Genomic DNA, 15,548 nt, shown 5'->3' with positions numbered 1-15,548 from the left:
TGCCAATGACATTGTTACCCATGAGAATACCAGAGACCACCAGACAGATGCAGACGAGGAAGGTCGCTCGAAAGAAGGTATCTGCATTCCCCCCTCTCATAAAAGCATTCAACAGTTTCTTAAATTACTCCAAGGTTTCAACATAAGAACATAAGAAATAGGAGCAGGAGTAGGCCATTCGGCCCTTTGAGCCTGCTCCGCCATTCAATGAGATCCTGGCTGATCTTCTGCCTCAACTCCATTCACCGGTCCTATCGCCATATCCCTTGATGCCCTTACTACAGGAAACTCTTCTTTATCCGGCACCGACGGGACCGGCGTGGTGCCGGTTGATCAAAAAGTCCGGATTACAGGGAGGTATACTTACCAAGGTACGAGAGCCCCGTACACGGCCACAGGTGCAGGAGCCCCGATTACACGGCACTTGTGCAGGAGTCCCTGTTGCACGGCCACAGATCCAGGAGTCCCGGTTACACGGCCACATATCCAGGAGTCCCTGTTACACGGCCACAGATCCAGGAACCCCGGGTACACGGCCACTAATATATAGTAAAACTTACCTGAACCTACTCCTGAATTTTGCCGGTTAAGAGAGAGTTTCCTGCAGTCAGAAATCTATCAATTTCTGTTTTGAATATACCCAATGACTGAGCCTCCACAGCCCTCTGGGGTAGAGAATTCCAAAGATTCACCACCCTCTGTGTGAAGAAATTTCTTCTCATCTCAGTCCTGAATGGCCGACCCCTTTATCCTGAGGCTGTGGCCTCTAGTTCTAGACTCCCCAGCCGAGGGAAACATTCTCCCAGCATCCATCCTATCAAGCCCTGTAATAATTTTGTATGCGTCAATGAGATCCCCTCTCATTCTTCTGAATTCAAGAGAATACAGGCCTTGTTTACTCAATCTCTTCTCATACGACAGTCCCGCCATTCCAGGAATCAATCTCGTGAACTTTTGTTGCACTCCCTCTATGGCAAGTATATCCTTGTCTAGGATAAGGGGTAAGCCATTTAGGACTGAGATGAGGAGGAATTTCTTCACCCAGAGAGTGGTGAACCTGTGGAATTCCCTACCACAGAAGACAGTTGAGGCCAATTCATTAAATATATTCTAGAAGGAGTTAGATATATTTCTTAAGGCTAAGGGGATCAAGGGTTATGGGGAGAAAGCAGGGAGAGGGTATTGAATTTGGATAATCAGCCATGATCGCATTGAATGGCGGAGCAGGCTCGAGGGGCCGAATGGCCTACTCCTGCTCCTATCTTCTATGTTCTATGTTTCTATGTATGTTTTCCTTAGGTAAGGAGACCAAAATTGTACACAATACTCCAGGTGTGGTCTCACCAAGGCCCTATATAATTGGAGTAAGACTTCTTTACTCCTGTACTCAAATCCTCTTGTAATGAAGGCCAGCATACCATTTGCCTTCCTAATGACTTGCTGCACCTGCACATTCACTTTCAGTGACTCATGTACAAAGACACCCAGGTCCCTTTGAGCATCTGCATTCCCCAATCTTTCACCATTTAGGAAATACTCTGCCTTTCTGTTTTTTCTACCAAAGTGGATAACTTCACGTTTCTGCCTGCACTTCTCTACTCAGAGGTCCATGCCACATGTTGGCCTCTCCTTGTAGGAAGAAGGACATTCCTGACATCAGTTCCAAATTTGCCTTCCACTGGTTTGAATTTGTAACTCCTTTGCCCAGCTGTCACGGTTTAGTTCCAGGTTCACTTTTACTCTACTGATGCCTATCTTACATATAAAAGAACTTCCATTGATATCGTGTCTTTTACGACCTCAGGACATCCCAAAGCGTTTGCTTTATAGCCAATTAAGTTTTATCTTGAAGTGTAATCACTGTTGTGGGAAACGCAGCAGCTAATTTGCGTACAGCAAGCTCCCACAAACAGCAACGTGACAACGACCAGATAATCTGTTTTAGTGATGTTGGTTGAGGGATAAATATTGGCCCCAGGACACCAGGGTGAACTCCCCTGCTCTTTTTCAAAATAGTGCCCTAGGATCTTTTACATCCACCTGAGAGGGGAGACGGGGCCTGGGTTTAACGTCTTGTCCGAAAGACGGCCCCTCCGACAGTGCAGCACTCCCTCAGCACTGCAACCTTGACAGAGAATGAGATGAAGGAAAAGTTCATCTGTTTTTGGTGGTATTGGTTGAGGGAGAAATGTTGGCCGGGACACTGGGAGAACTCCCTACGTTTCTTTGAATAGTGCCATGGGATCTTAAATCTCCACCTGAACCAATGGAATGGGCAGATATTCCACGGTAGAACACTTCATACAGATGTCCTTTTCTCATCCAATGGATGGCACCTCTGATGATGTAGCACTATCTCAGTACTGCGCTGGAGTGTCAGCCTAGATTACGTGGCCAAGTTCCGGCTTGAAAGCCAAACCTACTGAGCCAGAGGCAACAGTGCTGCCAACTGAGCCAAGCTGAGACAAAATAACATAACCTATCTTACACTAATGTAGAAGATGTAATGAAGTGATCTTGATGTTAACGTGTCATTAACATCAAGATTTGATAGAGGTGTTCAAAATCATGAGGGGTCTAGACAGAGTACAGAGTAGATAGAGAGAAACTGTTCCCATTGGCGGCGGAAGGGTCGAGAACCAGAGGACACAGATTTAAGGCGATTGGCAGAAGAACCAAAGGCGACATGAGGAAAAACTTTTTTATGCAGCGAGTTGTTATGATCTGGAATGCACTGCCTGAAATGGTGGTGGAGGCAGATTCAATCGTGGCGTTCAAAAGGGAATTGGATAAGTACCTGAAGGAAAATAATTTGCAGGGCTACGGGGAAAGGGCGAGGGGAGTGGGACTGGCTGAAGTGCTCTTGCAGAGAGCCGGCACGGGCTCGACGGGCCGAATGGCCTCCTCCTGTGTTGTAACCATTCTATGATTCTATGATTAGGTAGCAGGAAGAACCTAAACATTTGGAGTAGGAGTTCGGACTTTAGCAAGAACCCCTTAGGAGAATGATTTGAAATTCTGGCTCAGAATTGCTCAGTTAAAGGCTGTAAGATTTATGTTAAACTGAAATGACAGTTGCTCTCTTGTGAAAGACTTGGCACCGTGCTAAGACTCTCAGTCCAAGTCATTATTGGTAATGCTTTAGAATAATCAACAGCCAAGGAGCTTTCCTTGATGACTGGATTTGGCAGACTCGACATTTCATTCAAGACATTCCCCATTTTTCATTTCAGATTTAATTAACTTTCAATAGGCAATAAATAACTGACGATGTCGACGATTGCCAAGAAATCACATAACATTACTGCGGAGGTTGTGGCTGACTTCAAGTATAATGGTACATTTTCTGCTCACACCTGCCTTAGGCATTCCTGCCTTAGGTCCAGTGCTTGCAACAAACAACAGGATGGCTGATGGCATTGTCTTAACTCCAGAAGTGCAATGATTTTGATGCAGGTGCAGCAAGCAATTAGGAAAGCAAATGGTACGTTGGCCTTTATTACAAGAGGATTTGAGTATAACAGTAAAGACGTCTTACTGCAATTATAAAGGGCCCTGGTGAGACCACACCTGGAGTATTGTGTACAGTTTTGGTCTCCTTACCTAAGGAAGGATATACTTGCCATAGAGGGAGTGCAACGAAGGTTCACCAGATTTATTCCTGGGATGGGATGATTGTTCTATGAGGAGAGATTGAGTAGACTAGGCCTATATTCTCTAGAGTTTAGAAGAATGAGAGGTGATCTCATTGAAACATACAAAATTCTTACAGGGCTTGACAGGGTAGATGCAGGGAGGTTGTTTCCCCCTGGCTGGGGAGTCTAGAACCAGGGGTCTCAGTCTCAGAATAAGGGGTCGGCCATTTAGGACTGAGAGGAGGAGAAACGTCTTCACTCAGAGGGTGGTGAACCTTTGGAATTCTCTGCCCCAGAGGGCTGTGGATGCTCAGTCGTTGAGTATATTCAAGACAGAGATCGATAGATTTTTGAATATTAAGGGAATCAAGGGATATGGGGATCGGGCGGGAAAGTGGAGATGAGGTAGAAGATCAGCCATGATCTCATTGAATGGCGGAGCAGGCTTGAGGGGCCAAATGGCCGACTCCTGCTCCTATTACTTATTTCTTATGTTTTATTTTAGTTTTTGTGGTAAAACAGCTGAAGATTTTTCATTTTTCTCCTTCCATGGGGCTGAAGGAAGAGCCTAGGATAACCTGTCAAGGGGACGGGTCAACTGAGTTTTGTCATCGTGTGATAGCACATGTGGCTCCAGAGATACACATTATCCCAGTGAGACGCTGGTGAGTGCTGAGTTAGCTCATCTCTGCAGCAGTTGGGGGTGCTACAATTGGCCTCAGTGCCCTTATGTTAAGGATTAAGGAAAGGGGGAGGAAAGCTGCCCAGCATTCCTGCTGGATCGCCACACAGCGAAGGTGTAGACCTGAACAATGGGTGAGGTCAGGATTGGGTTTGGCCTATGGTCTTTCACTGTCACATCAATAATGGCCACTTGAGTGAGGTATCGGAGGGCAACCATTGCCCATGGAACCATACACCAGTGAAGGAGCCTTCAAGAGAGGAGAAGAAGAAGGAGAAAAAAATAGAAAGGAAAAAAAATATATACCTTTCATGGCATAGTCTAAAAATGAGTGCCAGGCCTTTCAGGAGTGAAGTTAGGAAACACTTCTACACACAAAGGGTGGTAGAAGTTTGGGACTCTGTTCCGCAAATGGGAATTGATGCTAGATCAATTGTTAATTTTAAATCTGAGACTGATAGATTTTTGTGAATCAAAGGTAGTAAGAGATATGGGGCAAAGGTGGGTTTATGGAGTTAGTTGACAGATCAGTTATGATCTCATTGAATGGTGGAACAGGCTTAACATAGAAGGTAGGAGCAGGAGTAGGCCATTCGGCCCCTCGAGCCTGCTCCGCCATTCAATGAGATCATGGCTGATCATCCAAATTCAGTACCCTGTCCCTGCCTTCTCTCCATATCCCTTGATCCCTTTAGCCTTAAGAAATATATCTAACTCCTTCTTGAATATATTTAATGAATTGGCCTCAACTGCCTTGTGTGGTAGAGAATTCCACAGGTTCACCACTGTCTGGGTGAAGAAATTCCTCCTCATCTCTGTCCTAAATGGCTTACCCCTTATCCTTAGACTGTGACCCCTGGTTCTGGACTCCCCCGCCATCGGGAACATCCTTCCTGCATCTAGTCTGTCACGGGGGTAAATGGCCTCTTCCTGTTCCTATGTTCCTGTGAGCTCAGGACTCACAGCATGATCTCATTCCTTCTGCCCCTCCTCTAATTTTCCCCTTCTTTGGATTTGGATTTGGCAAAGATTGGGGACCCTAGTTAGGGGAAGGAACCAAGTTCACAGGGAGCAGGGGTAAAGCCATCTTCCAAGTCACCAGATTCTGAGCCGCACATGCAAAGACCTAACAGTAGGTTATTTCTCACGGAGGAGACGGTTAACAGTGAAGAAAAATATTACTAATGGCTTTATAGTTTTTATCATAAAAATGGTCCTGAAGTAGGCAATGGAAGAGTAAAATTATCCTCAGTGCCGGGGTGTGGGGGAAATTCATCTAGGGTTCCCATTCCAAATTGCTGTCCAATAACTTACAGACAGACGAAATTCACGGGCAGGAAAAGACCAGCTGGCCCATCAAGCCTGTGCCACACCATGATGGTCAGAGCATCACGACTAAACACTTCTTCCTTGCCCCCATCCCCCAGTACATCTACACCGCACCACGCCGCCACCCCCCCACCCCGCCCCAACCCCGATGCCATATAATCTCCTGGGAGAGGCAGAAACAATAGAGACTACACCCAGGGCCAAAGTACGCGCACGTCAGGGATGGATGGGATTGGTCCAATTTATGGTCACCACCCCCATGGTTGAATTCCTTCCCAGCTCTCACTGCGCAGGTCAACATATGAAGAATGATCACCTGGGACAGCGACAGGAGGTGACCATGGAACCACATTCCAACACGAGTCTTCACGAGGGAAGAGGGTATTTTTGATATAAGTCTTCTAAAACATTCAAAGATTTGAACATAGACAAGAAGAATGTAGAGACTACAATGTGCTGTAAAGCCAGATTTTACCTGGAAATTTCCCCTGCATACGGTGAAAAGTCCATCAAACATGTTCTCAGGGGAGGGTACCAGAGGCCACATTTTTTCCTTTATGGTTCTGTAATTGAGATAAATGTGTTATAGTCCGTCAATGGATTTTACTGTGCTTCTTTGTGCTCAACAGATGAAGTACGTTGATGCATGAAATGGATTACTAACCCATTTTTTTTTGCATCCAGCACTTCAAGTTCAGGTAAGGTTCAGTCAGATGCTCTCACACTCTTCCCAACCGTACAGTGAGCTCTTGACTCCTACTTGGAGAGCGCCCCCGACTGCAGCAGGTGCGACATGTCCCCATTTCCCCACGCCAGGCATCCTGGTGGCCTCTCTGGATGCAACACCTGCCCTTTTACCTCTTCCCTTCCCCAAACATTCCTTCCAGGTGAAACAGCGATGTACTTGTACTTCCCGCAATCCAGTATACTGTGTTCGCTGCTCACGATGCGGTCTCCTCTACATTGGGGAGACCAAACGCAGATTGGGCGACCACTTTGCGGAATACCTCCGTTCAGTCGGCAAGCGTGACCCTGAGCTTCCGGTCGCCTGTCACTTTAATTCTCCGCTCCACTCCCACTCTGACCTCGCCGACCTCGGACTCTTACACTGCTCCAACGAAGCTTAACATAAACTCGAGGAACAGCACCTCATCTTTCAATTAGGCACTTTACAGCCTTCTGGACTCAACATCGAGTTCAACAATTTCAGACCATAACCTCTGCCCCCATTTTTTCAGACGGCAGCTGTTGATGATTCTGCCATCCCCATTTACACCTCTTCTAGACTCAACTTTTGTTTCTTTACTTGTCCCATTATCATCTCCTTTTGCTTTGTACATTTATACCTTTTGTCATTTAATCTCTCCTGCCTTCCATCGTATCACAGACCTTCCCTTTTGTTCTTTCCTCCCCCCTTTCCCTGCCCCCTGCACTTGCTTAAAAACCTGTTCCATCTCCAGCTTTTTCCAGTTCTGACGAAGGGTCATCGACCTGAAACTTTAACTCTGTTTCTCTCTCTGCAGATGCTGCCCTGGCCTGCTGAGCATCTCCAGCATTTTCTGTTTTTATTAAAGTCATCCTCTTGCCTGTCTGAGTGAGAGTAACAAAATAGTACCACATTTTACATTAATACAAAAAGAAAATACTGCAGATGCTGGAAATCTGAAATAAAAACTTCAGCCCTTTACAGGCTTCCGGACTCAACATCGAGTTCAACAATTTCAGATCATAACCTCCGCCCCTCTCATATATATATTTAAATATTTTTATCCACACTTTTTGTCTGTGACTTTTTTTCTTCTCCCCCACGTGGCAGCTGTCCTTTATTCTGCCAGCGCAATTTACACTTCATCTAGAGCCATCCTTTGTTTCTTAACCTGTCCCATTACCATCTCCTCTCGCCTTGAATATCTCTTAATCTCTCCCGCCTTCCACCCTATCACTGACCTTCCCTTCTGTTCTTTCCACCCCTCCACTTTCCCGGCCCCTGCACTTGCTTAAAACCTGTTACATCTCTAACTTTTTTCCAGTTCTGACGAAAGGTCATCGAGCTGAAACGTTGACTCTTGTTTCTCTCTCCACAGATGCTGCCTGGCCCGCTGAGTATCTCCAGCATTTTCTGTTTTTAGTTCAGATTGCCGGCATCTGCAGTATTTTGCTTCTCTCGGTGAGTTTGCCAATCTGTACTACATTGTGGGCAGCTCTGTGCTTTGGGCACATGTCCACTTGGAACTGGGTTCAGAAGATGACTCCACAGTCACTTCTTATTGAACCCTTAATGCTGGCAAACAGAGGAGACTTGCATCTCATTGGTCCGCATTGGATTTGAACCAACCCAGGGTCCTAGAGATGAAAGGATACACCACCAGCTCCCAGCTTCCTGCGCCAACCTTCATAAGAACATAAGAAACAGGAGCAGGAGTCGGCCATTCGGCCCCTCGAGCCTGCTCCACCATTCAATAAGATCATTGCTGATCTTCCACCTCAACTCCACCATCCCGCAATATCCTCATACCCCTTGGTTCCCCTAGTATCCAAAAATCTATCGATCTATCTTCCTTCCTCACTAATATTTAATTCTGCTTTTAAAGATGAAAAAGACCAATTTTCAATACTAGAATTAACCGTCAGTTGATTTCATTCTATTCCATTGAATTCACATTAAAATTTCCCTTTCTCAGGGCAGAACACTAGGGGGGCGATTTTCCCAATGGGGAGCTTTTGGAGGCGGGACTCCCACTTGTCGGGTTTCAGTCCCGCCTCCATCGATTTGTGGCCAACCCACGCTATTTTCCTTTGATTGACCTTGTTAAGCCCGCCCCCAGCGGGCCTAGCAGGCCAATTAAGGGAAAGCCGGTTGCAGGGAACGTCAACGTATGACGTTTCATCTTTCAAAAAGTTATGACAGCTGAATTGTCATCCTTTGACAGCTCTGTGAAGCTGTCAAACACTGACATCCTCTGTAGTTTGATGAGATCTTGAATTCAAGGCCTCATCAAACTTCTTTCTTTTACAGAAATGAGATGGTTGTTGCATCTGAGAATGCAACGGCCATCTGTCATCTCTGCCGCAGAGGTCTGAGACTTTCCGCATACCCACCGACTGAAGCCTGCAGGAAGAAACAAAGGTAAGTACACTTTTACTAACACTTTGCACTTACCTCAGATACTCACCTCTCCATTCTTGCACCCATCACTCACCTTCACAGCACACTTTTGCACCCCCCCCCCGACCCCCGCAGACCTGGCGGGTTTCGGAGCCTTCGGGAAGCCCGCACTTGTGAGGGCAAAAAGGGGATAATCCTATCTTCTGCCTGTTGACTACCTGTTAACAGGCAGTTAATAGGCTTTAATCCCTTCCCACCTCCAAGGAGATGGGACCCGGTGCGGGACGGCTACCCGCCTCCTGGGAAGATGGCCTGGAGGTGGGATGGACACCCGCCCCCAAATTCTGCCATTTTCCCGGCAGTCCCGCTTCCATACCTGCCTCCTCAGGGCTGGCAAAATTGCCCCCCCCCCACCCAGGAATTTGTATTTCATAGAAATTGACTGACATTCTTGGCTATTCTAGCTGGGAAAAGTTAAAGCAACACAACCCCCAACTATAGATATTGGTTATAAGGTACCTTTTTTTAAAAATGTGACTTTCTGTGCCCTTCAAGGTGGGGAATATTATCAGTGGTGTCTGGAATTTTTAACCACTGTTTTGGGGCATTGAATTTCATGATTCTGGCAATTTTCCATGAAAAGTGTAAACCAGTTCTTGAATTATTATTATAGAAAGAACTTGCATTTATGCAGCATCTTTCACGACCTCAGGTCGTCCCAATACACACTTTACAGTTAATTAAGTACTTTTGAAGTGCAGTCACTGTTGTAATATAGGAAATGCGGCAGCCAATTTGCACACAGCAAGCTCCCACAAACAGCAATAATGACCAGATAATCTGTTTTTAGTGATGTTGTTTGAGGGATAAATATTGACCAGGACACCGGGGGATAACTCCCCCTGCTCTTCTTCCAAATAGCGGCCACGGGATCTTTTACATCCACCTGAGAGAGCAGACGGGGCCTCGGTTTAAAGTCTCATCCTAAAGTCTCATCCAAAAGTCAGCACCTCCAACAGTGCAGCACTCCCTCAGTATCCACCACAACTTTAACGTCTCATCCGAAAAACGGCACCTCCGACAGTGCGGCGCTCCCTCAGCACTGCCCCTCCGACAGCGCGGCACTCCCTCAGCACTGCACTGGGAGCGTCAGCCTAGATTTTGTGCTCAAGTCTCTGGAGGGGGGGCTTTAACCCGCAACCTTCTGACTCAGAGGCGAGGGTGCCACCCACCGAGCCATGGCCGGCACATCTCATTACCTCTGTGCATTGAATTCTTACCTCTTCCTTTTCCTAAAGCCCATATAGCTATGGCATACAACAAATCGGTAGAAAAAGTTCCATAAACTCTGCCAACTGGAAGGTAGCGTACCTGCGGTGCGTCATGAGGATGGTCAGAACCAGCAACATAACGATCATGACGAGGACTAAAGACAAGCTTAGAATCAGTGGATCCACGTCTGGAAAACAGAAAAGCAGCTCTGTGAAGTTCTTGCAGAGGTTCAATCTTTTTCTTTAACACAGGCCCCACGAGGAACCCCTCAGGGAATATAATTTTCAACTCCCACATGTGGACTGATTTATCTTGCCCCCCCCACCTTGAAAGTTTGCACGGGAAAAAAATCCCCTCATTGCAAAGACTGCACGTAATTCTCAAGGTAATTATATAATTTGCATGGAGACCAGCACTGTGGCACATGATGTTATTGTAGTAACCATGGTACCCAGTTCCCACTGAACGCTTTGGGCTGGATTTTACCAGTCCTGAGGAGGCGCTAAAAAAACTACAGGTAGTTAACAGGCAGTTAAGAGGCTTTTTGCAATTTTTCAACTGCTGCTGCGGGCTTCCCGACGTCGGGGAACCCCGCCAGGGTAAGTGAGGCGTGCTGTGGCTCTGTTGTTATGTTGGTGTTTGGATGACAGCTGCAGAAGTGGTGTGAAGGGTGCAATGGGACACTGGTGAGTATAAGAGGTAAGGAAATGTTGTGAAAGTAATTTTTAATGTGGTTAGATGTTTCTGCAGGAGACAAGCTGTGAAGTGTTTGTGTAGCCTCATCTCATCGGGAGAAGTGACAGATAGCTTCTGCAATCTCAGCTGCAGCTGCCATCTGTTTTATCCTAAGGAGAGAGTAATTGGAGAGCCTATGGGGCAAGGGCTCACCTTTGGACAGTGATTGTCAGTGTTTGACCGCACCTCAATGCTGTCAAACACTGTCAAATCATTTGTCAAACAAGTGTGGTGCATATGCCTTTAAGAAAACCGGCGGATGAAGCGTCATCAACTGACGTCATCTGACACCGGCTTTCCCTTAATTGGCCGGCAAGCCCGCAGGGCGGGGCTTAACAAGGCCAATCAGGACAAAATAGCGTCTGTGCATCAGACGTCGCTGGGGGCGGGACTAGAACCCGAAACCAGCAGTCCCGCCTCGAACTCAGCCTGGAAGGTAAGATTCCGCCCATTCTCTCCCAAAGCTATTTCGACTTAAATTTCGTACTTGCTGACTCTAATGGTCATTTTAGCTCATCCCTCCAGTACTGCAAGTCACCCAGCCAGCTCTTTGAACCCAACTGCACTTTGAACTCCCCTAATGCCTTTGACTCTAGTGGAGTATTCCAAACATTTATCACCTAACAGTGTCGGCTGTGGCTCTGTGGACAGCACACTCACCTCTGAGTCAGAGGGTCATGGGTTCAAGTTCCACTCCAGAGACTTGAGCACAAAAATCTAGGCTGACACTCCCAGTGCAGTGCTGAGGGAGTGCTGCACTATCGGAGGTGCCGTCTTTCAGGTGAGACGTTAAACCGAGCCCCGTCTGCTCTCTCAGGAGGACATAAAAGATCCCATGGCACTATTTCGAAGAAGAGCAGGGGGGAGTTCTCCCTGGTGTCCTGGCCCAATATTTGCCCCTCAATCAACATCACTAAAAAAACAGATCATCTGGTCATTATCACATTGCTGTTTGTGGGAGCTTGCTGTGTGCAAATTGGCTGCTGCGTTTCCCACATTACAACAGTGACTACACTTCAAAAAGTACCTCATTGGCTTTAAAGCGCTTTGGGACATCCAGTGGTTGTGAAAGGCGCCATATAAATGCAAATTTTTCTTCCTAATTCTCATGCACCTGATTCTACAACTTGGGCCCAAAATAAATGACCAACCTGTGCGGTCCTCATTTAAATCTTTTAATGATTACAATCATTGCATAGAACATACAGCACAGAAGCAGGCCATTCGGCCCAACTGGTCCATGTGGTGTTTATGCTCCACACGAGTCTCCTCCCACCCCTACTTCATCTAACACTATCAGCATAACTCTCTATTCCTTTCTCCCTCGTGCGTTTAGCTAGCTTCCCCTGAAATGCATCTGTGCTGTTCGCCTCAGCCACTCCCCGTGGTAGAGAGTTCCACACTCTCACCACTCTCTGGGTGACTTTTGTTGACGCTCCACCCACAGCCTGTAATTTGCCTGTATAAACTGGGGGACGAGGTAGTCCTGAGACTTGACCTGCTCAAGCAGGCTTCTGAAAGGGAGTTTCAGTTCCTCGTAAAAGTCGTTGTTGTTTTTTTTCATTTTCAATTACATTTCGCTGCAATACTTTTCAAAGTACCTGCTACGGACCTTAAATATAATTCTAGCTTTTCTGTGCTGCCTAGCAACGCAGCTGAGAAAATGCATGAAGGGAATAAGGACACAAGAAATAGGAGCAGGAGTCGGCCATTCGGCCCCTCGAGCCTGCCCCGCCATTCAATGAGATCATGGCTGATCCGATTTTGGCCTCAACTCCACTTTCCTGCCTGCTCCCCATAACCCTTGACTCCCCTGTTGCTCAAAATGGAATAAAATGGAATTGGCACGGGGCAATTTAGAAGTTGCAGGAGTAATCTTAGTGAGACACCGTCGGCTTTATGTTCTGCACAAGGTGCTCTTTTCCACTCCAGCCTGCGCAGAACAAAGGATTTATTTGGGAAAATCAAGGCATTCCCTGCCAGCAGAATCCAGTCAGCCTGCCTGTCGTGTGTCCGTCTTTTGTCAGCAAGAGACAAGCCCTGTAAGCAGAGCAGAGAATAGTCTCTACAACAACACAAAAAGAAAATACTGCAGATACTGGAAATCTGAAATAAAAACAGAAAATGCTGGAGATACTCAGCAGGTCAGGCAGCATCTGTGGGGAGAGAAACAGAGTTAACGTTTCAGGTCGATGACCTTTCGTCAGAACTGGAAAAAAGCAGGAAATGGAACAGATTTTTAAGCAAGTGTAGGGGCTGGGAAATGGGGGCGGGGATGAAAGAACAAAAGGGAAGGTCTGTGATAGGATAGAAGGCGGGAGAGATTAAGAGACATTGGCCCAGAAATTCGGGTCCCAACGCGTGAGTACGCACGGGGTACTCACGCGTGGACCCGATGGAAGTGCCGGTTTCTTGCATGCACTGCGCATGCGCGGGAAACCGGCACGTCTGTTCCTCCGAACGAAGGGGTTCAGAGGTCGAACGCGTGCGCGCGGGAGTCTGCGCGTGCACTTTGAACTTACGTTTTTTTTACAGGTTTTTCCGTGAGGGTAAGTCTTTAGATTTTAGAAATGTAAAAACCAGGCATAAGGCCTGCATTTTAAAAGGCAAGTGGTCAATTAATTAAAATGAAAACATTTTTTCTACAGGTTTATTATTTTTAAATACTTTAAAGCAAGGTAAGTTTATTTTTAGCCCTGTTTTTTTTATAAAATTATTTTTTTCAAAAATTTAAATTATTGTTTAAAATAGTTATTTAATGTAATTTATAGTTTATTTAAAAAGTGTGATTTAAAAAAAAAAATATTTGAAGGTTTACTGTTATTTTGGGGCCCGTATATTCATAAGTTTAGACAAGTCTTCCTGTCAATCTTATGAATGGCCTTTTCCCTCCTTTGATTGGCTGCCCATGGCTCACATGATCCCAGGGGATGCATCGCACTAACTACGCCCCGGGACACGCAAGCACAGCGCGCCGGGAGTTGGAGCAGGCCCCGGAGCGGAATTCCACGGGAGCCCAGAGCTCAACTGCCGGCGCGCAAGGTAAGTGCAGGTCGGGGGCTTGCACCCGCGGGAAGCCCCCGACCCGAATTTCTGGGCCATTAAGAGATATTAAGAGATATTCAAGGCAAAAGGAGATGGTAAAGGGACAGGTTAAGAAACAAAGGATGGCTCTAGATGGGGTGTGAATTGCGCTGGCAGAATAGTCAGTGTGAATAGTCTCTACATCCTAGCATTAGAGGATGGAGTAACAGAGGGAGATAGGTAGACTTCTCAACCTTGAATGGAGATGACAAAGAGGGGATCTCATAAAGAGGGGTAGAAAAAGTATAAAGGGTACAGTGGCATCGTGGTTATGTTACTGGATTACATAGAAACATAGAAGATAGGAGCAGGAGTAGGCCATTCGGCCCCTCGAGCCTGCTCTGCCATTCAATGAGATCATGGCTGATCATCCAAATTCAGTACCCTGTCCCTGCCTTCTCCCCATATCCCTTGATCCCTTTAGCCTTAAGAAATATATCTAACTCCTTCTTGAATATATTTAATGAATTGGCCTCAACTGCCTTCTGTGGCAGAGAATTCCACAGGTTCACCACTCTCTGGGTGAAGAAATTCCTCCTCATCTCTGTCCTAAATGGCTTACCCCTTATCCTTAGACTGTGACCCCTGGTTCTGGACTCCCCCGCCATAAAAACCCTAAGGTCATATTAATTGGACAAATCAAATTGGGCAGGGCTGCCTTGAGGATGAGTTCATTGAGTGTATTAGGGATGGGTTTCTTGAGCAGTATGTAACTGAACCGACCAGGGGGCAAGCAACCTTAGATCTGGTCCTGTGTAACGAGACAGGATTAATTAAAAATGTCCTAGAAAATGAGTGACCATAACATGGTTGAATTCCATATTCAATTAGAGGGTGAGAAGGTTGGATCTCAAACAAGCGTGCTAAGCTTGAATAAAGGAAACTATGAAGGTATGAGAGTGGAATTGAGTAGAGTGGATTGGGAAAATAGATTAAAGGGTAAGACGATACATGATCAGTGGTGTACATTTAAGGAGTTCACAAAATCACAGAAATCACACAGTGCAGATAGAGGCCATTTCGGCCCATCGAGCCTGCACCGACACATATCCCACCCGATCCCCGTAACCCCTACACCAACACATATCCCACCCTATCCCTGTAACCCCACGTATTTAATCCCCCTAACACTAAGGGTCAATTTATCATAGCCAATCAACCTAACCCGCACATCTTTGGACTGTGGGAGGAAACCGGAGCACCCGGAGGAAACCCACGCAAACACGGGGAGAATGTGCAAACTCCACACAGACAGTCACCCGAGGCCAGATTCGAACCCGGGTCCCTGGTGCTGTGAGGCAACAGTGCTAACCACTATGCCACCGTGCTGCTGAGTTATTTTACAACTTCCAAAAAAAATATATTCCACTGAGAAGAAAAGGGTGTAAAAGAAAAGACAGCCATCTGTGGCTAAGTAAAGAAATTAAGGATAGTATTCGACTAAAAACAAGGGCATATAAGGTAGCCAAATCTAGTGGGAGGATAGAGGATTGGGAAAACTTTAAAAGACAGCAAAAAATAACAAAAAGATTGATTAAGAAAGGGAAGATAGATTATGAAAGTAAATTAGCAAAAAATATAAAAACAGATAGTAAGAGTTTTTATAGTTATATAAAAAGAAAAAGGGTGGCTAAAGTAAATGTTGGTCCCTTAGAGGATGAGACCGGGAAATTAATGGTGGGAAATATGGAGATGGCAAAAACAC

The 15,548-nt window shown here is 46.2% G+C and overlaps 1 protein-coding gene across 1 annotated transcript in view; it reads right to left on the bottom strand.

Moving 5' to 3' along the window:
- The window catches only part of epor (erythropoietin receptor), a 56,848-nt gene that overhangs the window by 5,350 nt on the left and 35,950 nt on the right, over positions 1–15,548 (bottom strand). The window contains exons 6-7 of the mRNA XM_085971672.1: positions 10,124–10,211; positions 6,122–6,209 (exon numbers count right to left, since the gene is read on the bottom strand). Of these exons, the coding sequence (XP_085827798.1) occupies positions 6,122–6,209; positions 10,124–10,211 (176 nt within the window). The remainder of the gene's footprint in view (positions 1–6,121; positions 6,210–10,123; positions 10,212–15,548) is intronic.

This window comes from Somniosus microcephalus, chromosome 31 (genome assembly GCF_052327205.1).
Source record: "Somniosus microcephalus isolate GS21.2 chromosome 31, FLI_Smic_1.0, whole genome shotgun sequence".
Lineage (NCBI taxonomy): Eukaryota > Metazoa > Chordata > Chondrichthyes > Squaliformes > Somniosidae > Somniosus > Somniosus microcephalus.
This window is presented reverse-complemented; position numbering and strand designations above follow the sequence as displayed.